The 23,532-nt window shown below is 37.6% G+C and overlaps 1 protein-coding gene across 1 annotated transcript in view; it reads right to left on the bottom strand.

Annotated features, from left to right (window-relative positions):
• Positions 1–3,705: 3,705 nt before the first annotated feature.
• The window catches only part of LOC100967633 (XK-related protein 3), a 41,189-nt gene continuing 21,362 nt past the window's right edge, over positions 3,706–23,532 (bottom strand). The window contains 3 exon segments of the mRNA XM_034948476.3: positions 3,706–3,740; positions 20,704–20,788; positions 20,791–21,479. Coding sequence (XP_034804367.3) covers positions 3,706–3,740; positions 20,704–20,788; positions 20,791–21,479 — 809 coding nt within the window.

The following is a 23,532-nucleotide window of genomic DNA, read 5'->3' on the forward strand; positions in this document are numbered from 1 at the left end:
ATCTTGAGGGTGAAGTTTAATAATACTCTGCCATATATGAGAACGTCCTTGTTGTTACCGGTGACACAACCCAGGAATTGGAATACATTGTACATTTTTTGGAGATATATCAACAAATATTTTCATTATTTAATATGCAATTCTTAAAGATTATTAAAATTGAGCATAGCCTAAGCTGAAATTTACTGTTTCATAAGGGAACTGTAAGAATTCTAAACTATGTTAATAAATTTTACAGATAATGTATTTTTCTTTTTCTTTTTTTTGGGGGGGGGGTGGGGAGGGAGGAGTCTTGCTCTCGCCCAGGCTGGATTGCAGTGGTGCAATCTCGGCTCACTGCAAGCTCCAGCTCCTGGGTTCACACCATTCTCCTGCCTCAGCCTCCCAAGTAGCTGAGACTACAGGCGCCTGCCACCAAGCCTGGCTAATTTTTTGTAATTTTAGTAGAGACAGGGTTTCACCATGTTAGCCAGGGTGGTCTTGATCTTCTGACCTCATGATCCACCTGCCTCGGCCTCCCAAAGTGCTTGGATTACAGGCATGAGCCACTACGCCCAGCCAGTATGTGGTATTTTAACTGTCCATCATCACCCACTCCATGGCTTCATGGCAACAGTGAAGAAGACTAAGTTCTAGGTGCAGCTTTTAATGCATGTGGGAAAAATATGGAGCTAATCTCAAAGAATTGTGGTTGTCATGGTGAATCCCTGTCTCTACTAAAAATATGATAATTAGCTGGGCCTAGTAGCAGAAGCCTGTAGTCCCAGCTACTGGGAGGCTGAGGCAGGAGAATCACTTGAACCTGAGAGGTGGAGGTTGCATTGAACTGAGATTCTGTCACTGCACTCCAGCCTGTGCAACAGAATGAGACTCTGTCTCAAATAATAATAATAATAGTAATAATAATAATGGTTGTATGATTCGAACTCTCTGAAGTTCTCTTGAAGATTATTAGCTCAGAATCTTTAGTCCACCTCATAGATTTCTTGGGATGAGAAGTCAACTCCCAAGGGGCCTTTGTGGAAGGGAAATATACCAGTCAGAGCCACCTGGCAGTCAGATCAAGCAGTTCACAAAGAACATGCCTGGAAGGAAGAGGCTGGGGGAGGAAATTGCTGTGGAAAATCAGCTTTGAAAAACTCTCACAGTTTGTTGTTGTTGTTTGCTTAGGTTTTGTTTTAAATAGAGACAGAGTTTTGCCCTGCGGCCCATGTTGGAGTCATGTGGCATGATCGTGGCTCACTGCAGCCTCAACTTCCGTGGGCTCAAGTGATTTTCCCACCTCAGTTTCCTCAGCAGCTCAACCTTTCTGGATTCCGTGATCCTCCCACCTCAGCCTCCCACAGTGCAGGCATGGGTCACCACACACAGCTTATTTTTGTATTTTTTATAGAGATGAGATCTTGCCATGTTGTCAAAACTGGTCTCAAACTTCTCCGCTCAAGCAACTTGTTCACCTCAGCCTCCCATACTGTTGGGATTACAGGTGTGAGCCACCAAGCCCAGCCCAGATAATGTATTTTTCTAAGGTGTCACTTTTTGATTCTGTAAATATTGAGTTTCTCTGAGTGGAATTTGGTTTAGTTTTATGATATGTTTTGACAAATCTTTCTTCATACCAGAATGATATGAGCAGTTATTTATCATAGATCTCCTTATATTTTTCCTTGATCCAGATTATATTTAGACAGATTTCTGCTCTCTCTTTACTCTCCATTTCTCCCATATCTCTCACCCCAATATATAATGATTCCTGATTATTTTTATAGATTTTCTAAATGGACTTCTATTGCATGAATTACACTAATTTTGTATACAAATGCTAAATTGTATTAGTTTTGAGAAATGTGCAGTTTTAAGATTACAATATGTAGGGAACATTTATAAACATCTAAAACTTAACCATTTAAAACACAGGGATGTTTCTCAACTAAAAAGATATTTTTGAAACACAGATGAGGGTAGATACACTCTTGATCTCAACATGAGTTCTTCTAGGGGAATGTTTGGAGTTAAAAGACGTCCATCTTCAAGAATTGGAAGTCCTTCCAAATCATCTGCTCCTTCGACTGTGGCAAGAAGCAGTAGTGGGGCCTGGGCACAGTGGCTCATGCCTAATCCCAGCACTTTGGGAGGCCGAGGCAGGTGGATCACGGGGTCAGAGGGAGATCGAGACCATCCTGGCTAACATGGTGAAACCCCTCTCTACTAAACACACACACACACACACACACACACACAAATTAGCCAGGCAATGTGGCGGGCACCTGTAGTCCCCACAACTCGGGAGGCTGAGGCAGGAGAATGGCATGAACCCGGAAGGCAGAGCTTTCAGTAAGCTCAGATCATGCCACTGCACTCCAGCTTGGGCGACAGAGTGAGACTCCATCTCTAAGAAAACAAACAAACAAACAAACAAACAAACAAAACAATAGTGGGATGAAGGCCAAGATAAATGCTGAAATGTCTGAAAATGAGCTATTTACCTGAATGGTTAACTTTAGCATTGAGAAACATATTAGAATTGACACATACATGGACATATTTATTGATTGATAGCTTTTATTATAATTTCCATCTCACTAGGTGAATTTCAAATTATTGTGAATAAATACTTGACCCTCTAATTGCAGATCAAAGAAGTGATTCCAGTAAGGCAAATATTCCATTTAATGCTTTGTTTGCTAGAGAATTCCTCTTAATTTTTCTTAAAGGTCCTGGCAGTATTCTTTGATGGGAGGCTTCTTAATCTAAGGATTCCTTCCATATCGTAGGTCCTTTTCTATTTGACCGCTGGTGTTTCATGGTAAAAATTGCATGTTTACTTTCTTTGTCAGGTTAGAGTCTTGCTCTCACCAGGCCAGCTTGCACTGGTGAGACGCTGGCTCACTACAGCCTCAAATTTCTGAGCTTATGCAGTTCTACTCTTGAAGCCTCCTGAATGCTGTGACTAGTGGCATGCACCACAATACCTATCCAGTTTTTCTTTCCACATTTCTGTAGAAACAGGATCTCACTACATGTCACTAATGACATATCTGACATTAAAGCCCTGGACTTAAGCAGTCCACCTGCCTCAGCCTTCCACACTGGATAGCAAGGTGAGCCACTGTGCCTGGTCACCCAGTTTCTGTGACCTCGGTAATGTGTATGGGCAAGGCATTCTTACTAATTCTTTGAGGATACTATGAGAACATTTAGCAGAAAACAGTCACTGGACTTAAATACTATTTGTAAGAAAAGTAAGAGTTGAAATGTAGACATGAAGGAGTCTAACATTTTTCAGTTAAGTGGATGTCACAGGATTGCAGTGTTGTGAAATACAGGAGGCTGTATATTTAACATTAAGATTGTACAGGGATGTTTAAACCTTAACAAAGGATCCTTAGTGCAGGATTTGAAATTATTTGAGGAGAGAATTTAGAACTAAGCCATGTGAGATAAGCAGTAGGATTGAATAGAAGTAACAATTTGGAGAAGGAGAAGGGTAAGAACAGACTGAACAGAAGAAGGCAAGACAAAAAGTAACAGTTCTCAGCAAAGAAGTTTAAGCAGAACAAACTACATTTCTTACTAAAGACTGCATCATAATATGGAGGAAATGGAAACCTTCCATTTCAATTTTACATTTCATATTAGAGGATTGGTGAAGTCACGTAGTAATTGAGTTCACAATACTTATGCTAGCACATTTCCACTCAAAGATTAGCCAGTGAACACATCATAGGTGAGAGACTGACCTGTCAGAAATAGCACATGAAGGGTATATTAAAGGAAAAACGGTTCTATTTTGAATGAGGCACAATGATGTAATGATTCTTTTACCAGTATTTCATATTCCATGTAAAATAAATCTTAGCCATCATTAGAAAAGCTTGATTAGCATATTATAATTTGTCCTCATTTAAGATAGAGCCAACTACTTAGAGATAAAGGAGAACTTTTATGTATAAATTTCACATTCAGTAATTCACGGGTTGCAGTACTTGTGTGTGAGAGATGGATTGAACGAGATGGGTAAATTTAGTTTCTTTAGCTGAGATAAGACAATACATGTAAACTTAAAAATCAGTGTAAATTTTAATGGTTTTACACATTTTCCCTCTGTCATTAATAGTCATCAGTAATTCATATGAAAAGGAAAATAATAACTAAGTAGTTATTAACAGTTAAAAATGAACTTTTACCTGAGAATTAATGTTTGGCTTAAGCTGTGTTTAAGAAGAACTGGCCTTGCAGGATCCAAGAGATTATACAAAGCTGTAAGCTGTAATGAAGGTGTAATGAATGTCTAATAACTCAGGGAAAGAGAAAGGGAGTCATGAGAGAAATAATTTTTAAAGTTGTTTTAGAGAAGAAACAATAGCTCTTCAAATTTACTATACTTTACATAATATGTAATCATGTTAAATTAAAGATCCCGTTTCACATGGAAGAGAGAACTATGCAGGTCCTTCACACAGTGAGCCATTCTCTTCCTGGAGAAACAACAATAAGTCACCAAGAGATGATGTTTTGCAACTAAGGATAGGTAGAGGAAAATTGAAAAAATAGTTGATTTTTGTTGTGGTGATGAAATTTACATAACAAAATTAAACATTTTAGGTTAGCAATTACGTGGCATTTAATACATTCTGTGTTGTGCAACAACCACCTCTATTTAGTAAAAAAAAAGTTTTCATTACTCCAAACTACAACTCCACTGCCAGTTAAGCAGTCCCTTTCATTTTCCCCCTTCCTGCAGTCACCAGGAAACACCAATCTGAGTTCTGTTTATGAACTTACCTGTTCTGGGCATTTCCTTGTATTGGGCTCAAACTCTACATGACTTTTTCTTTCTGTCTCGTTTCCTTCTGCCAGATGCCCTGAGGTTCATTTATGTCATTGCACTTCACTCCTTACACAAGCTGTTAACCCATTATTTTGTTTGCGTTGTTTCCACCACAGTATTTCTAGGCACAAATATTAGTTTGAGTACACTTAGTCAATTCTGGCTATATATGTGTGGAGTTGTTTGATCATATGATAATTATGTTTGTTTTCTTGAGAACCCACGATCTGTCTCCATAGTAGCTGCATCGTTTTCCCTTCCAACAAGCACTGTATCAGGGTCCCAGTTTTTACCTACAACTTCTCAAAGACTTGATATTACAGCTTTTCACAATTTATAGGCATTCCAGTATGTGGGAAGTATGGTATCATATTTTGGTTTAGAAATGAGTTTTCTGAATCCCTATTATGAGTATCAGTTCCACATGTTTTGTGGTATTTGCATATATTGTATTTGGAGAAATATCTGTTTAGATGTCTGGCTCTTTACTTTTTTTAGTTGTAAACAGGTTATGTTTTGGATACTAGAAGTTGATCATTTAAAATTTTTTGCTTTAACTAATGCAAAGAGAAATCATCGAAGTTCCTGAGACACCAGGGATTATACTCCACCACATAAAGACTATGCATGGCATGATTATGGTGGTTCTCACCATGATGAACATTCCTCTAGAGGATACAGGTACTATAACATTTTCTGATTTTGTCCAATATATATCTTAAATTGTTCATTCTGACACTAACAAAGTTTTCTTTCTTTATTTATTTAATGTAGTGATCATGATGGCCATGGTAGAGATCATTCAGAATGGCCTGTGGAAGTTCTTACAGAGAAGCATATCAGAGTTATAGTAAGACTCCAGGTATGATTTGTAAATTATAGAATTACATTTAATAGATCAGATCATTGTTTTAATAAAATTTTAAGGAAAATTACAAAGAAAAAATAACAATGTTTAAATATTTGGAAATGTTAACAGTATAAAGCATAGGAATTTTTATGAAGATTAGAACTTCAATTCATTTTCAGAAAAGATACCTCAACCTTTATTTTAGAATAAACTTTCTTAAGCTTCAAAATACTAATCTGACACTTCCTTTAAATAAAACATTTTGAATATTGCAGTCACAATTAATATCCTGACAACAGAGTCAGAGGAAAACAGATATTTCCAAATAGTACTTTAACTGATTCATAGTTTAGTGATATCAGTAAAAATGTTTAAACGTAGTTCAACATAAGTTCTATTATTTTATCAAACCTGCAGGGACCTCTCATGGTGCACCAACTGCACCAGGTCCTTGGATGACTTTCAGTGGAAGCAGTCACCATGATTATAACAATACATAAGATAGATCTGACAGAAGTCAGGAGAGGTACTCAAGGAGCTGTGGTGATTTCTACTCCAGTGGTCATGAGCACGGTGGCAGAAAAGAATGAACATGTCTACCTTCAGTGGATAGGTGCACAGTGATCATCATGAAACATATGGTAGCTTGAATAACAGGGCTTCTAGAAAATGTGATGGGGAAATCCGATGAGAAAAAGGAGACTGAATCAGATATTTAAAATAATAGTTCTTGCATATGAAACCTTGTTTGCATATTGAAAATTAAAATGTTGTTTCTGCATTATTATCTGAGTATCACCACCAGAAATAAGTTAGTTTTATGTGGAGAGGTAGATACTAACTTGCTCCATGAATTTCTTGAGGTATTCGGATGAAAAGGAATTTTTTTTCAAAGTAATTTCATGATCTTTAATGCTATTTGAAAACTATCTCTTTGGGTGTAATGTCTGTAGTACAATTAGCAGAATACATTTATAGATGGAATGCAAAATGCCTGATTTTATTGCTACACATGCTCAAAAGCAAATTCAATAGGAGAGTAAATTGTGTTGCTTGTAGAAAATTGTCTTTGTTACTTTGCACATAAGTAGATATAAAAGTAGGCATATGTGAAGTCTCTGTTGGAAGCTGAACAAGTTTCCTAATTAGGCTGTGTTTAAAAAAAAAAAAAAAAAAAAACTTATCAGCCACAGCCAGGCAATGTGGCTCACTTGTCATCTTGCAAGATTGTACTCTTGCAAGGTGGCTCCCTTCACTTCTAGGTACCCAGGTGGTTGAACCAAGAATTCAGGTTTCAGAAGACTTCAGAAAGACTACAAAACTGTCTGTCTAACCCCAAAATGTTTAGATGTCAGAGGAATAGTAAAGGTCAAAGGAAACAATTAGATATGGTTGATACTGGAGTTTAAAACATCCAGAATATTCTTCTTGAAGCATTCTGTGACTGAAGCAGGACAATGGTAATGAAAACACATTTCCACTGAAATCAAAACTGAACCACCTAAGTTTCCAGGAACATAGCTTAATGAAATTAAATGGTCCTAGTTTACATACTGAAAAATGAGTGTTTAGCTTTGGGAGGTACTCACATTAATATGATTAATATGGTCTTCAAATATTTGACAATGGATGCTCTAAGTGATGTTTTAGCAATATATTTCTGCAAATATGAATAATCTAGGAGGGTTGGGAATTTATCAATTTTATTTAAGGCAATTTTGCTTTATTGCCTAAGCCATGGTGCAGTGACTGGATCCTGACTCACTGCAACCTCCACCTTCTGGGTTCAAGTTATTCTCCTTTCTCAGCATCCTGAGTAACTGGCATTAAAGGTATGTGCCACCACAGCTAGCTGAAATTTTGTATTTTTAGTACAGACAGCATTTGACTATGTTGGCCAGGCTTCTCTGAAAATCCTGATCCACCCTCTTCTGCCTCTCAAAGTGCTCCAATTACAAGCATGAGCCATCACGCTGAGCCTATCGGATAGCAATGAAGATATGAATAGGAATACTTTAAATCTTCTGCTTTTTGGAAAGTTAAATGTATAAAACAACAGCATAAAATTTCTCATAGGGGATGGCTTAAATATTTGAGAAATTATCTAATGATAAAAATATAAAGAATAAGTACCAAATAAGTAAACCAATTAACTTTCCTGAACATAAAACTTACAGAAATGGAATATATGAAGTTCCAGAAGTTTTGTAATTCATAATTCTTATAACTAATGGAGTAATATGTAAAGAGGAAGCATTTTCATGAGAATATGTTGACAAGATCGTCAGTGTTTAAAGAGAAAATCTGCAAATAATTTTAAAGGAGAAGTTAACAACTTTGATTTTCAGATGAGTTATTTATGTTATGAAGTTACATTATCCTTCACTTATAATGTAGGACTGTGAGGATTAAATGAAAAGATAAAACTCCCTAGTCTTGTCTATCTTCACAGTGGCATCTTAAGAAATAATGTCTGTCAAGGTGTGATGGTTCAGGTCTTTAATCCCAGCATTTTGGGAGGCTGAGGCAAGCATATCTCTTTAGCTCAGGAGTTTGAGACAAGCCTTGGTAACATGGAGAAATTTTGTCTGTATAAAATAGACAAAAAATTGCTGGATGTGGTATTGCATCAGTGCAGTTCCACTGCTTTGGAACTGAGGAGGGAGGATCACTTGTGGCCATGAGGACCAGGCTGCAGTGAGCGTGTTTTCTCCATTGCATTTTTGTGTGAGTGATAAAGTGAGACCCTATTAAAAAAAAAAAAAAGACAAACTGTCTATGATACTCTGACCTGGGAGTTTTTAACCCCAATTATCTCCATGAGGCATTCTGTCATAATGGTTTAAAGGAGTGGGAAACAGGGGTATAATCTGTAAGATACAATGTAAGATACAATTTATCAACCTTGGAATAGGGGCTGTGTTTCAGCAAGGTAGAGTAAAAGGTGAAAAGCCTTTATATAACAAGAGCTAAAGCCTTATTCCTTAATTTTCATAGGAAAATTATGCTTTTTAATGAATAATATAATATATTTTATCATCTTTGGCCTCTAGGATTGCTATGAGAAAATACCTGGACTTGGTGATTTATAACAAACATTTCCTTTAAAGCCAGAGCCTGGGAAGCCCAAGATGAAGTCATCAGCAAATACATTGCTTTGGTGAGGGCCCACTTCCTGGATTTTAAACAGCCCTCTTGCTGAGACTACACATTATAGAAGGGGATTGGGAACCCTTGGGTTTCTCTAATTAGGAGGGTGCTAACAACATGTATGAGGGTGCTGTCTTCCTAACCTGATCACTTGTAATCAAAGGCCCTGTTCCCCTTCCAGAGGGCATCCAATTGACATTTCCCTGTGTTGAGCTCAAAGTATATTTTAGATGGTGGAATGATGATGGCAGTGATGATTGAATGAATTCCCTGGCTTGCAGTTTTTAGTGTCTCTGGTGTTGCCATCAAGTATTAACAGCATGAAGATGATTTCTTAAAATGTTGATACCTAGTTATCCAGCTTCAGCTTACAAGGTTTGGGGAAAATCGGGCAGTTTTAGTTTTCAGTGATGCGAAACCATGAAAAGCGGGACACAATGTTGAAATTTTAGTTTAGAGAGATGTAGCTATATATAGAATAAAACAAGAACTGAAAAATGTAGACTAATAAAATTGGTAAAACATCTCACGTGGGTGTCCTCTAATTTTCCATTGAAACAAAATTCTCGCTGTGGTACTTCTCTTCACTCTTGTTCAGAAAATCAGTCTGGCCTTACTAGTTTGGGCATTATTTACCCAAGTGCAATAAGAATGGTCATTGACCACAAATGCCTTCCTTAATTTCTTCATTTATTCATTATACAATTTTTAATTTAAAGACAGTGTCTGGCTCACTGCATTCTGAACCTCCTGGGCTCAAGTGATCCTCCCACCTCAGCCTCCTGAGTAACTGAGATCATAGGAGCACACCATCATGGCTGGCTAATTTTGTGTTTTGTTTGTTTGTTTGTATCTGGATATGGGGTTGCACCATGTTGTCTAGGCTAGTCATGAATTCCTAGGCTCAAGTGCCTCTCCCACTTCAGCCTGTGAGAGTGCTGCGATTACAAGTGTGAGCCACCATCCTGGCCACAGAGGCTTTTCCAGTTTCATTTTTCAAAATTTCTGTAACTAGTCTCAGATTATATTTTTTGAAGCCTTGGGACTAGAAGCCAAGCTAGGAACTTGCCACCAGACTTCCCTATCAGAACCTGTAGATTTGGTTGAATTCCACTCCTCTCAAAGTCTTCAAATATCGTGAGGTTCCAGAGCTTGCCCAGAAGTGACCTTTCTTCTCTTGTAGGCTAGGAACTCTGTAACCAATTACCAGGCTGGTTTTTCCAAGAGGGCTTTATAAGTATTGCCCCCACAGCCAACTTTAATTCCTAATACTACCTGGTTATATCTGATTCTATGGAAATAATTCTTAAACACATTTGATATTTCAGACAAGACTTGGTTATAAAACCACTTTCCATTTATGTTCTATTCAAATGCATTTTTACTAAACTGCAGAAATGCCTTTATTGCCATAAAAATTTTTATGAAATCTTAAATGTCCAATGAGTGTACCACAGCTCAATTAGTACATTAGGAAATCCAATAAGTATACAAATAAAATGTACTCCCTTTTTTCATGGGAATTCCCTTTTTTTTTTTTTTTTTTTTTTTTTTTTAGTTTTGGTTTTTGTTTTTTTGTTTTCTGACAGAGTCGCCCTCTGTCATCCAGGCTGGATTGCAGTGGTGTGATCTCAGCTCACTGCAACCTCTGCCACCTGGGATCAAAAAATTTTCCTGCCTCAACCTCCTGTGTAGCTAAGATTACAGGTGTGCACCACCTTTCCTGGCTGACTTTTGTATTTCTAGTAGATATGGGATTTCAACATATTGGCCATGCTGGTCTGGTCTCCTGACTTCAGATGATCCACCTGCCTTGGCTTCCCAAAGTGCAGGGATTACAGGCATGAGCCACCATGCCTGGCCTGCAAATGTAGTCTTGCCGTTAATAAGAACAATAACTTGTAATATGTGGCTGTGTGCAATAAACTATTTTAAACTAATCTCATTTACTAAACATTTTCATGAGTCATGTGAACTTGATTGTCTATTTCAAGGATTTTTAGGAGTATGTAATTCACAATAGTGCTCATTTATCTCTTAGCCAATTTGGATAGCACCCTTTTAAGTGATATTCAAAATTAACTTGGTACTAACATCCAGAGGTAGAAATATATCACACACAGTTAATCTATATGCTAAAAATATAGATAAAGGCAAGCAGATTTTATAGCCCTGACAAAATTTACTCATGAATAAGGCAATAGAGAAATATAAAACTCACTGGTTTATGTCCATTTTATATTTTATCTAAATTGTGCTTCTAGCAAATGAGACAAGATTACTGATTCTATAGGAGATCTAATACCTAGCTGGAATTACAGGTGTGCACCACCATGCCAAGCTAAATTTTTGTATTCTTAGTAAAGATGTGGTTTCACCGTGTTGTCCAGGCTGGTCTTGAACTCCTGACTGCAAGTGATCCACTTAAACCTCCCAAAGTGCTGGGATTACAGGCGTGAGCCATGACAACTGGCCCTAATAACCTGTTTTAGAGCTTACTGATTTTTTATTGTTTGATCTGTTTTGCTGGTGAGAGTCTCTTGAATTTTTCACTTCAGCTGATGTATTTCTTAGTTCCAGGATTTTTTAATTTTTTAATTATTTCATTTTTAAAATTTTATCTCAGAAGTTTATTGTTCCTTTTCTGTCATTTTAGAGATCTGAGTTTCCTGAAAACCACCATTTTGAATTCTTGATTAGAGAACTCACTGATAACCATCACATTAGTTAGCACTGGTCAGTGGTTTAGTGCTTTGTCCATTTCGGAAGGTTATGATTCCTTGTTTGGTATTATTTCTAGTGGTTATACATCTATATCTTTTTGTTGAAGGACTTTATTTAGTTCATTCTTTTCTCTGTATTATTTCGTGTTTTATTGAGTACATTTGCGTTGAGGTTTTTTTAGACACACCTATTGTGGGGTTTTGTTTGCTTGCTTTGGCTAGGTCAGTTCCTTTGTTTTGACAGTAGTTGGTGCCTTAAGCCCAGGTTTGCCTCAGCCCTAGCAAGTTTAGGATTGCTGCTAGTCCCCTATCAGAGAGATCCTGAAGGGGATATGCTAACAGTGAGGGAAGGCTGGCTATGACTTTGTGCCTAGGGAAATTATGAAATATACCTCCTACCTCATGGTACTGCTGCACAGGCACTCTGGTTTGGCATCTCCTATGGCTGAGATATCAAGGCTGGAGGTGGTATTCCTGCCTTTCTGCCTTGTCCCTGGTTGTCCTCAGGAATTCTTCTTTCAGGCATTCACAAGGCTTCCTGTGGGTTAAGACAGGAACAGGTTTCCTGCCAGGAAATCAAAAGTGGCTTGTGTTGTCCACCTCAACTTTATTTAATCCAGTGTAGTAACCATGAGACAGAGGATTTTTTTTTCACACTTGATTGCCAGCAGACAAGGGGAAGAGTGTCATAAATATAAAAGCCAAATTTTCTTATCACCTTCCTGGTTTCTTCACTTCTCTGTCACCCTAGGAGCTGTCTCATCCTCATATTTGAGTTCTGAGGTATTGCTGGTGATAACCTCTGCAATGTAGATTGGCTTTTGGTTTCCTGTATGTGTTCTTGCAGGGAGGGGGAACTAGGGTTGGTGAGGAAACATGCTAGCTTCTTTTACTATGTCATTTTTTTTGTAAAAGTACTCTTCTCTAGTTTACACTTTTTCTACTTCCCTGTGCGTGATTTATGTTATAATTTTACATTTATTCTTTATGCCTCTATATGTTTGCAACTATATATTTCTCAGTATTGATTTTGCTGCATTCCAGAAGTTTTAATATGTTTTAATTTTTCATTTATCTGCAAGGATTCTTTAATTTCTTGCAGATTCTTCAGTTAGCCATAGGTTGTTGAAGAGTGTATTGTTTAGTTTCCAAATATTATACATTTTTCAGTTTTTAGAAAATGGGGCTCAGGCAGTCACAGTGGCTCATGCGTGTAATCCCAGCACTTTGGGAGGCTGAGGGGGATGGATCACTTGAGGTCAGGAGTTCAAGACCAGACTGATCAATATGGTGAAACTCCATCTCTACTAAAATCACAAAAATTAGCCAGGTGTGGTGGTGGGCACCTGTAGTCTCAGCTACTTGGGAGGCTGAGGCAGTAGAATCACTTGAACTTGGAAGGCAGAGGTTGCAGTGAGCTGAGATTGTGCCACTGCAGTCCAGCCTCGGTGACAGAGCAAAACTCCGTCTCAAAAAAAAGAGGGGAGCAGTCTCTAGTTTTATTCCATTGTGGTTGGAAAAAGCATTATGTGTGATTTCAATAACTTTAAATATGAGACTTGCTTTGTGGCCTACCATAAAGACTATTCTGGACCTATAAACCCATTAGAAGAATATTTAATCCACTTGTGTAATGGAGCGTTTTGTATATGTCTAATAGCCTCATTTGGTTTATAATGCTGTTTAAGACATTTGTTTTCTTATTGAACTTCTGTTTGGTTGTTTCATCCACTGTTGAAAGTGGGATGTTGAAATCACCAACTATTATTGCAGAACTGTCTACTTCTTCAAATCTGTTTGTCTTTGTTTCATATATCCTGAGGATTTTTTATTAGGTAAACATGTAAGGATAATATATTTTTGATGAATTAAACATTCTTGATATTTGCATAGTACCTCTAGCTCTTTTTTGGTTACTGTTTAAATTAATTTTCCCATCCCTTTTAAAACATGTAAAAAGTTATTCTGTCAATCTTTGACTTTTAACTAGAGTTCAGTTTATCTGCATTTAAGGTGATTATTGATAAGAAAGAATTTATTTTGCTATTTTTGTCCTTGTTTTCTACAAGTTTGTTGCTGTTGTTGTTGTTGTTGTTGTTATTCAATTCCTCCAAAAACTGCTCATTTTTACATTTGATTGTTTTTCTAGGGCACCATGTTGACTGTCTCATTTCTCTTTAGTATATTTTAACAGTTATTTTCTTAGTGGTCATTAAGGGTATTATAACTAATATCTTACATTTATAATAATACAGTGTGAATTATAATAATTGTTTACATTATATAAAAATATTTTCCCATACTGCTGTCCCTCCATTCTTATGTTTTTTTTGGTCAAAAAATGCTTCTTATTCAATATGTGCCAACAGCACAGATATATAATTCTTGTTTTATTGTATGTCATTTCTTTATTTTATTATTTTATTTTATTTTACTCTACTGAGACATGGTTTCAATCATGCAGGCTAAACATGTTTCACTACAGCCTCGAGCTCCTGGCCTCAAAGGATCCTCCCACTTCCGCCTCCCTTGTAGCTGGGGCTAGAGGTTCATGCCACCATACCTGGCTAATTTTATTTTCTGTAGAGACAGGGTCACACTTTGTTGCCCCAGCTGGTCTCAAACTCCTGGGCTCAACCAATCCTCCCACCTTGGTTTGGATTACAGATGTGAAATACTGTGCCTTACCACTTGTCATTTAAATCTAGTAAAAAAAGTCCCAGAAACCCCAAATACAATGATATTGGCTTTTCTATTTCCTGGTGTAATTACTTTATTGATGTTATTTATTTATTTATTTATTTGCACATGGGTTACTGTGTATGGTTCTTTTATTCCTTACTTCCTTTATCATATTTTGTAAGGCCAATCTAGTACTGATGTACTGTCTTTACTTCTGTTTGCTTGCAAATGCCTTATTCATAAATAGAGTAATTGAGTTTGGTTTTGCCAGATATTGAGTTTATGACTGACCTATGTTTTCTTTCGGTACTCTAAATATGTCACCCCAGTGACTTCTTTCCTCCATAAATTTCAATGAGAAATTGACTGTTAATGTCATTGAGGATAACTTGCATGTGATCAGTTACTTCTGTCTTGCTTCTTTTAAAGTTCTCTATTAATTTGTCTTTTGTTAGTTTCAGTGTACGTGTTTCAGCATAGATATCTTTGAGGTTATTCTTCTTGGAGTTTTTTTTTCTTCTGGGATTCTTGAATAAGTAAATTTGTATCTATCCGCACATTTGGGAAGTTTCAGCCATTGCTTCTTCAAATTATTCTTTTTATCTCCATGTCTCCTTTTCATGTGGGGTTCCCATTATGAATATGTTGATATACTTGATGTTCCATGGCTACCTTAGTTCTATTCATTTTTCTTGTTTTTCTCTTCTTGTACCTTCCTTAGACTGAATATCAAACAATCCATCTTCAAGTTCCTTGATTATCCTTCCTGCCTGCTCATGCATACTCTTCAGTCTTTCTAGTTACAGGGTATGAATTTCATTTTAAAAAATAATTTGTAGGTATTTATTGGTATTTTCCATTTTTGAAACACTGTTCTCCTGGCTTCTCTTAGGTATTTGAGAATATTAAAGTCAAGTAAATTAAAATATTTGCCTAGTAAATACCATGGCTGGGATTCCTGAAGTACAGTTTCATTATTGAAATGGCACGTTGAGGGTGCCATTTTTTTTGTCCTTTTGAATGTCTTGTATTTTATTGTTGAACACTGAACACTTCGGATATCATTCAGCATATCCAGAAAACATATTCCTGCCCTCCACAATTGGTCAGTTTTGGGGGTCACTTACTTGTTTTGAAACCCTCTAAAGTTATTTTTGTATCCTGTATTCTTTGTCACGTATGGACACTTAACCTGTGTTCTGTCACTGTATTTGCCATCTACTGTTTTTGACAAATTTTTAGAAAACACTCCAAGCAAAGAAAAGGAAAAGGAGAAAAGAAAGAAAAGAAAAACTGCCCAGACTTTGCAGATTGACTCTTTGAGGAACTCCACTTTTTAGCCCGAAGTCAGGGAAAAGTGAAAGCTTCAGGAGCTTCTCTGTGCATACATCCAGTACTGGAAATATTTATAGCCTTCTAAATATACCAGTAGGAGGCTGGGCATGGTGGTACATACCTGTAATCCCAGCACTTTGGGAGGCTGAGGTGAACAAGTTGCTGGAGCGCAGAAGTTTGAGACCAGTTTTGACAACATGGCAAGATCTCATCTCTAAAAAATACAAAAATAAGCTGTGTGTGGTGACCCATGCCTGCACTGTGGGAGGCTGAGGTGGGAGGATCACGGAATCCAGAAAGGTTGAGCTGCTGAGGAAACTGAGGTGGGAAAATCACTTGAGCCCAGGGAGGTTGAGGCTGCAGTGAGCCACGATCATGCCACATGACTCCAACCTGGGCCACAGGGCAAGACTCTGTCTCTATTTAAAACAAAACCTAAGCAAACAACAACAATAACAAACTGAGAGTTTTTCAAAGCTGATTTTCCACAGCAATTTCCTCCCCCCAGCCTCTTCCTTCCAGGCATGTTCTTTGTGTACTGCTTGATCTGACTGCCAGGCAGCTCAGACTAGTATATTTCCCTTCCACAAAGGCCTCTTGGGAGTTGACTTCTCACCCCAAGAAAGCTATGAGGTGGACTAAAGATTCTGAGCTAAAAATCTTCAAGAGAACTTCAGAGAGTTCAAATTATACAACCATTATTATTATTATTACTATTATTATTATTATTTGAGGCAGAGTCTCATTCTGTTGCACAGGCTGGAGTGCAGTGACAGAATCTCGGTTCATTGCAAACTCCACCCCCTGGGTTCAAGTGATTCTCCTGCCTCAGCCTCCCCAGTAGCTGGGACTACAGGCTTCTGCTGCCAGGCCCAGATAATTATTGTATTTTTGGTAGAGACAGGGTTTCACCATGACAACCACAATTCTTTGAGATTAGCTCCATATTTTTCCCACATGTATTAAAAGCTGCACCTAGAACTTAGTCTTCTTCACTGTTGCCATGAAACCATGGAGTGGGTGATGATGGACAGTTAAAATACCACATACTGGCTGGGCGCAGTGGCTCACGCCTGTAATCTCAGCACTTTGGGAGGCCAAGACAGGTGGATCACCAGGTAAAGAGACTGAGACTATCCTGGCTAACACAGTGAAACCCTGTCTCTAATAAAAATGCAAAAAATTAGCCAGCATTGTGGCATGCACCTGTAGTCCAGCTATTCGGGAGGCTGAGGCAGGAGAATCGCTTGAACCCAGGAGGCAGAGGTTGCAGTAAGCCAAGATTGTGCCACTCCACTCCAGCCTGGGTGACAGAAAGAGAGTCTGTCTCAGAAAAAAAGAAAGAAGAAGAAGAAGAAAAAAAGACACATACTGTCTTGCCCAAACTCAGGGGTAAGGTCTTCTTTAACCACTCCCCTGAGTTATGTTATTAGACTCCAGAGCTCCAAGAGTCAAGTCTGAGGTTTCTTTCTCTGCTGTATACCCTTAACTTTTAACCCAATTAAATGTAATGACAGCATAAAATATAAACTTGCTTAAATTTACCTTGCTTTTTAATGTTAAGGCGGTGTTCAGCCTGTTTAGTAAGATTTCATACAAGGCTGCTTCCAACATTATTATGAGACCCATTCTCTCTTTCATGTAATAACAAATAGTTGGCTGGTCACAGTGGCTCATGCTTGTAATCCCAGCCCTTTGGGAGGCTGAGGCGGGTGGATCACAAGGATGAAGACCATCCTGGCTAACACAGTGAAGCCCTGTCTCTACCAAAAATACAAAAAATTAGCTGAGCATGGTGGTGCATGCCTGTAATCCCAGCTACTCAGGAGGCTGAGGCAGGAGAATCACTTGAACCGGGGAAGGTGGGAGGCAGAGATTGCGGTAAGCCTAGATCACACCATTGCATTCCAGGCTGGACATCGAGAGTGAAACTCCTTCTCAAAAAAAAAAAAAAAAAAAAGAAAGAAAAAAAAAGTAATGATACAAGGAGATAATAAATAATAAGTAAATAAGTGTTTTAAGAAGCTGTGAAATCTAAAGCAAAGGTCAAGATGGTCATAGATAGGAGCAGGAAAATTTACACAGATCCACACAAGCTTAATTTTCGGTGACGATTTCTCATCAGAAAAAAAAACATAAAAGAAAGTATGAATAAGAAAATTGTCTACATTGCTTTGGTAGAAAAAAGTAGGAGGAAAAACAAAAACAACAAAATAATGAGAATAATATAATATTAAGTTTTAGTGTTCTTCATCATTTATCATGGTGATTGTTTCCCCAAGAAATAACAGAAGCAAAATAGTCAAAATAGAAGGACACATAGGCATATATTACTGTCTATCAAGCCAAGTTTAATTTTAATTCATTCTTTTAGAAATTTTATTTTAAATTAACAATTGTAAATATTTATGGGACACAAAGTGATTTTATAATACATGTACACACTGCAAAATAATTAAATTGGGCTAGTTAACATATACATCACCTCACACACTTATCATTTCATTGTGGTGAGAATATTTAAACTCCACTTTTCCAACTTTTTTTCAGATGGAGTTTTGCTTTTGTCACCCAGGCTGAAGTGCAGTGGCACAATCTTGGCTCATTGCAACCTCCACTGTCTGGGTTCAAGTGATTCTTCTGCCTCAGCTTCCTGAGTAGCTGTGACTATAGGTGTGTGCCACCAAACCTGGCTAGTTCTTGTATTTTCTGTAGAGACAGTGTTTCACCATGTTGGCCAGGCTGGTCTTGAACTCCTGACCTCTAGTGATCTGCCTGCCATGGCCACCCAAAGTCCTGGGATTACAGGCATGAGGCACCATGCCTGCCTTTTTCAGCAATTTTCAAGTGTACATTTTTTAACTGTGATCACCATTCCATGCAACAGATCACCAGAACTACTTCCTGCCTCACAGAAATTTTTTACCCTTTGACAAATGTCGTCCCTTTCTGTATGTATTCCTATTACTATCCCACACTCCAATCTTTGACTACTTTCTGTGTATTTGTATAAAGAGTGAGGGTCTTGCTGTGTTGCCCAGGCTGGAGTGCAGTGGCACAATTATGGCTCACTGTGGCCTCCAACACCTGAACTCACGCGATCCAACCACCTCATCCTCCCAAAGTGCTGGAGATAACAGACATGAGTCACCACACTTAGCATATTCACTATTTTTATGAGTTCAACCTTTTTACATTTTACATGTAATTGTGACCATGCTATATTTGTTTTTCTGTGCCTGTCTTATTTCACTGAGCATAATGTTTTCCAGTTCCATTCATTTTATCATAAATAAATAACAGAACTTTCTCCTTTTTTTTAAGGCTGTATAGTATATTTCATTGTGTATATGTTCCATACTTTATCTGTTGATGAGCACTTGGGTTGTTTCCTTATCTTGGCTATTGTGAATAATGCTGACATGAATACTGATTTATATCATTTATATCATTATATTTATATAAATACTGATTTATATCATTTGAGTACATATTCAGAAGTAGAGTATGTGGACCATGTTGTAATTCTATTTTTAATTTAATTTTATTTTTGAAACCTCAGTTCTATCACCCCAGAAGCACAGGCTACAAAAGCACAAGAAAAACAGCAATTGGATTGCATCACATCAAACTAAAAAGTTTCTGCACATCAAAGTAAACAATTAGCAGAGAGGGTGATGAAACAACCCCCACACTGGGAGAAAATGTCTGCAAATCATATATATGATAAATGTGAATAATAAATACATACAAGAAACTCACACCACTTAACAACAACAAAAATCAAGTAAGCCTATTAAAAATGGGCAAAGGACCTGAATTTATGTTTCTAAAAAAAGACAAAAATGGTCAAGTCTATGTTTAACTGTGTTTAATTTTATTTATTCATTTATTTTATTTATTTATTTAATTTATTAATTTTGAGATGGAGCCTCACTCTGTCACCCACGCTGGAGTGCAGTGGCATGATCTTGCCTCCCCACAACCTGCGCCTCCCAGGTTCCAGGGATTCTCCTAGCTCAGCCTCCTGAATAGCTGGGACTATAGGTGCATGCCAACACACCTAGCTCATTTTTATTGTATTTTTAGTAGAGACGGGGTTTCATCGTGTTAGCGAGGATGGTCTCCATCTCCTGACCTCATGATCTGCCCATCTTGGCCTCCCAAAGTGCTGGGATTACAGGTGTGAGCCATCAAGCCCGGCCTTATTCATTTATTTTTTAATTTATTTTTTGGAGACAGAGTATCACTTTGTCACCCAGGCTGGAGTGCAGTGGTGCGATCTTGGCTCACTGAAACCTCCACCCTGTAGGTTCAAGCAATTCTCCTGCCTCAGCCTCCCTAGTAGCTGGAATTACAGGTGTGCGCTACTATGCCTGGCCAATTTTTGAACAACTGTATATTTAATGATGCTTCTCCACCAATCATTAGGGAAATGCAAATTAAAACCAACAATGCACCTTCTCTCAAAAATGTTAGAACAGCTATTATCATGAAGATGAAAGATGAGAAGTGTTATTGAGAATGTAGAGCAAAGAGAATCCTTGTGCACTATTGGTAGGAATGTAAATTCATATTTCAAATTATTAACATGATTATTTATTTTAATTGAAAAGTTTTTGTGCTTTAAAATGCATTAATATGAGTTGCTTTCTGTTAGTCAAAGTTCAATGAGAAATACCTTAGTTACCCTAAATTAATATAAATAGGAGCAGTCTCATAAGACTTGCCTTTCGGGTTCTCCTTAAGTACAGAATAAAGCCTGTGGTAAATACTCTTTCTGAAGAAAACATGTTCACTGATAATGTATATGCTACAAACACCTGTTAAAGGCATAGTTTCCAAAAACATACTAGGTGAAAAATGCATTATGGTTATTTTTCCTGCTCAGTTTTTGGATCCAGATGGATTTTTCATTTTGTTTTATTTAATGAATTGTATAATTATAGTTAAGAAAACAAAAATTACGAAGGCACATTCACAGGAGATAAATGAATTTTATTAGAAACCACTTCGAACATTTTGCTGTGTATATATTTTTTTAATTTAAGAGCCTCTTAACAAAGTCACATTCAGCATCTTTACTCATTGTTCTGTGAAAGTATATATGTATATTTTATGAATATGTCTACTTTTTTTGATTGAAAAATATCCAACCCTACTCCAGGAGTGATAGTAATTCCTCAGCTGTTTACTTTTATTCTTTTGAGTTTTTTCTAGATGTTTACATAATATTACAGTGCTTCTGGCTGATTTTCAGTATGTCCTGGCAACACTTTGCCTGACCACCTTGGGCACAAATACTGATAGAAGAGGAGCATAAAGCCAATGGCCAATAGGTAGGTTATGATGAGCTGCATGGCATTTAATGAATCACAACAATTCAGCAAAGTTTTCCCTCCGAAGAACCTAAATACCAATATCACTATCACATTTTCTGAAAACTGAAAGCTGTAGTATAGGATTCTATGGCCCCACCTCTGTCTCCTGTCAATTATTTCCTCATCTGACAACTGCAGTTTCACTGCTGACCAGCAGGAGAAGTTGATGACAGCATATAGTAGTGTGATCAAGACAAGCATCAGTGCTGTACCCACCATGCTGGAATTATTTTCTGTGTTGCTAGGAAGATGAGCTCCACTTTTCCAAAACTCCAGCCATGGTGCCAAGAATGATACAAAATATATGATTAACAAAAAGGGTAGGCTCTTCAGTTTCAGAGATGCAGTGAAAAATGCCAGAGTCACTACACGTGAGATAACCTCCAAAAAATGTCATATCATGACACAGATGAATTCTATAGGCTGTAGCTTAATGGTAGTATCATCATTGCTGATCTGGATGGCCAGTATATTGCAGTGAATGGCCCCATAAGTAACTGATAACAGGGAACATGTCATCAGCAATGCTATTAAAGACAAACATGAAAATGTTAGAGAATATTTTTCATTAGTAATGGCCACTTTCTTTTTTAAATTTGCCATTTTAAGATACATTCTTCCTCACCCGCCTCCTTTAGAAAACCATTTACTTATAAAAAAAAAAAGGTTTATTAATCTTCCATTTTCAGGGATACAGTAAGTATAGGCATGAAAAACATATACTACACCTTGGAAAAACAAATAATAAGCAAATACATACATATCTACATTTATACATGTATATACACATGCCCTCAAAGAGAAGACTGGCACAGATAAAATGGGAGAGACACATTCAGATCTGATGCTATAAGGTGTGACAACACATAGAAAGCAGTCTCAATTTAAAAAATTACCTGAATTAGACATTGAAAAGACAGTTCCATTCTTTATAGAAAGTTAAGAGTGTCAAGTAGGAAGCTAGCATGTGAAATAGGAGACTAATGTAATATAAACTGTGTTTTAGACTATGGTGGTAACAGAAAAGAAGAAATAAGCTGTGGAGTTAAAGTAAATCCTGGAAGTGGAGCTGACAGATTCTGCTGAGTGATGGAATATAAGGTACTACAGAAGCAGAAAAAATAAAAAGTTACAGAAATTAAGAAGTGTGTGTGCATATGTGTGATTGTATGTATCCACACAATTTTATGAGAAACTTTTTCATAAGCAAAATTAATTTAATTTCAACATTGTTCTCTCAGTAATTAGACAAATAAGCACATGGAAGAAAACTAAAATTATGAAGTAGTTGAATAATTGGTTTAAGCACTTTTGTGCTACATTCAGTTGAAAGAGAAAAAATTCATTTTACGTATACATGCAGGTTAAAAAAATATACTCTTCAGCTGGGCACCGTGGCTCACACCTGTAATCCCAGTACTTTGGGATGCTGAGGTGGGTGTATCACGATGTCAGGAGATCAAGATCATTTTGGGTGACACAGTGAAACCCCATCTCTACCTAAAATACAAAAAAAAATCTGCGCATAGACCCAGCTACTCGAGAGGCTGTGGCAGGGCAATTACTTGAACCCAAGAGGAAGAGGTTGCAGTGAAACAAGATAGTACCACTGGACTCCAGCCTGGGTGACAGAGCAAGACTCCATCTCAAAAAACAAACAAACAACAAATAAACACTAACAAAAAACACGCTTCATACACAATGAACTTAAGCCAGAAAACAAAAAGAGGCCAAATAGTAAAATAGTCATTCCTCATCTAAATTTATTATTCACTTTCTAACACCGTTTAGAAAATGAATATTAACACACCATGTATTCCTTCAGGAATACTCAAAGTGAAACTCTAAAACATTAGCATTATAACTGCATTTATGAGAAATGAGACTGAATATAATAAATGATCTACAAATTAAATGTTTGAAAGTAAAATGTGGCCAGGTATGGTGACTCATACTTGTAATCCTACCTTTAGGAGGCTGAGGTGAATGGATCACTAGAGCCCAGGAGTTCAAGAACAACCTGGGTAACATGGTGAAAACCTGTCTCTACAAAACACACACACACACACACGCACACACACACACATACACAAATTTAGCCAGGCATGGTGGCACATGCCTGTAGTCCCAGCTATTCAGTAGGCTGCAGTGGGAAGACTGCTTGAGCCCAGGAAGTAAACATAGGACTTTCACTTGGGTCTTTATTTGTCTGTCCCTTCACCCCAGCACTTTGGGAGGATGATATCAAGGGGCAAACTTCTAGACCCCTCCTGACAGATGAGAAACTGTGGCCTCAGCAGGATGGAGTCGAGTTCCAGTCAATATTCCTACTGGTTGACTGAATAAACCTCAGAGGGAAGACCATGGCAGCTGCAGGCCTTGAGTGCATCCAGTGCTCTACTGTGGGCTACAGGTGCAATCTGGCACTGAGTCAGCTTTGGTGGTCAAATTACTTCAGCCACCAAAGTCTAGGCATTACTTCTTCTACCAGCAGTGAAGCTATCATAGACTTAAAGACCTTAGTTTCCTTCTTCTTCTTGCCATGAATCTCTGGACAGGCTTACTGTAGAAAGAAGTTTC

The sequence above is a fragment of the Pan paniscus genome, chromosome Y (assembly GCF_029289425.2).
Source record: "Pan paniscus chromosome Y, NHGRI_mPanPan1-v2.0_pri, whole genome shotgun sequence".
In the NCBI taxonomy this organism is placed as follows: domain Eukaryota; kingdom Metazoa; phylum Chordata; class Mammalia; order Primates; family Hominidae; genus Pan; species Pan paniscus.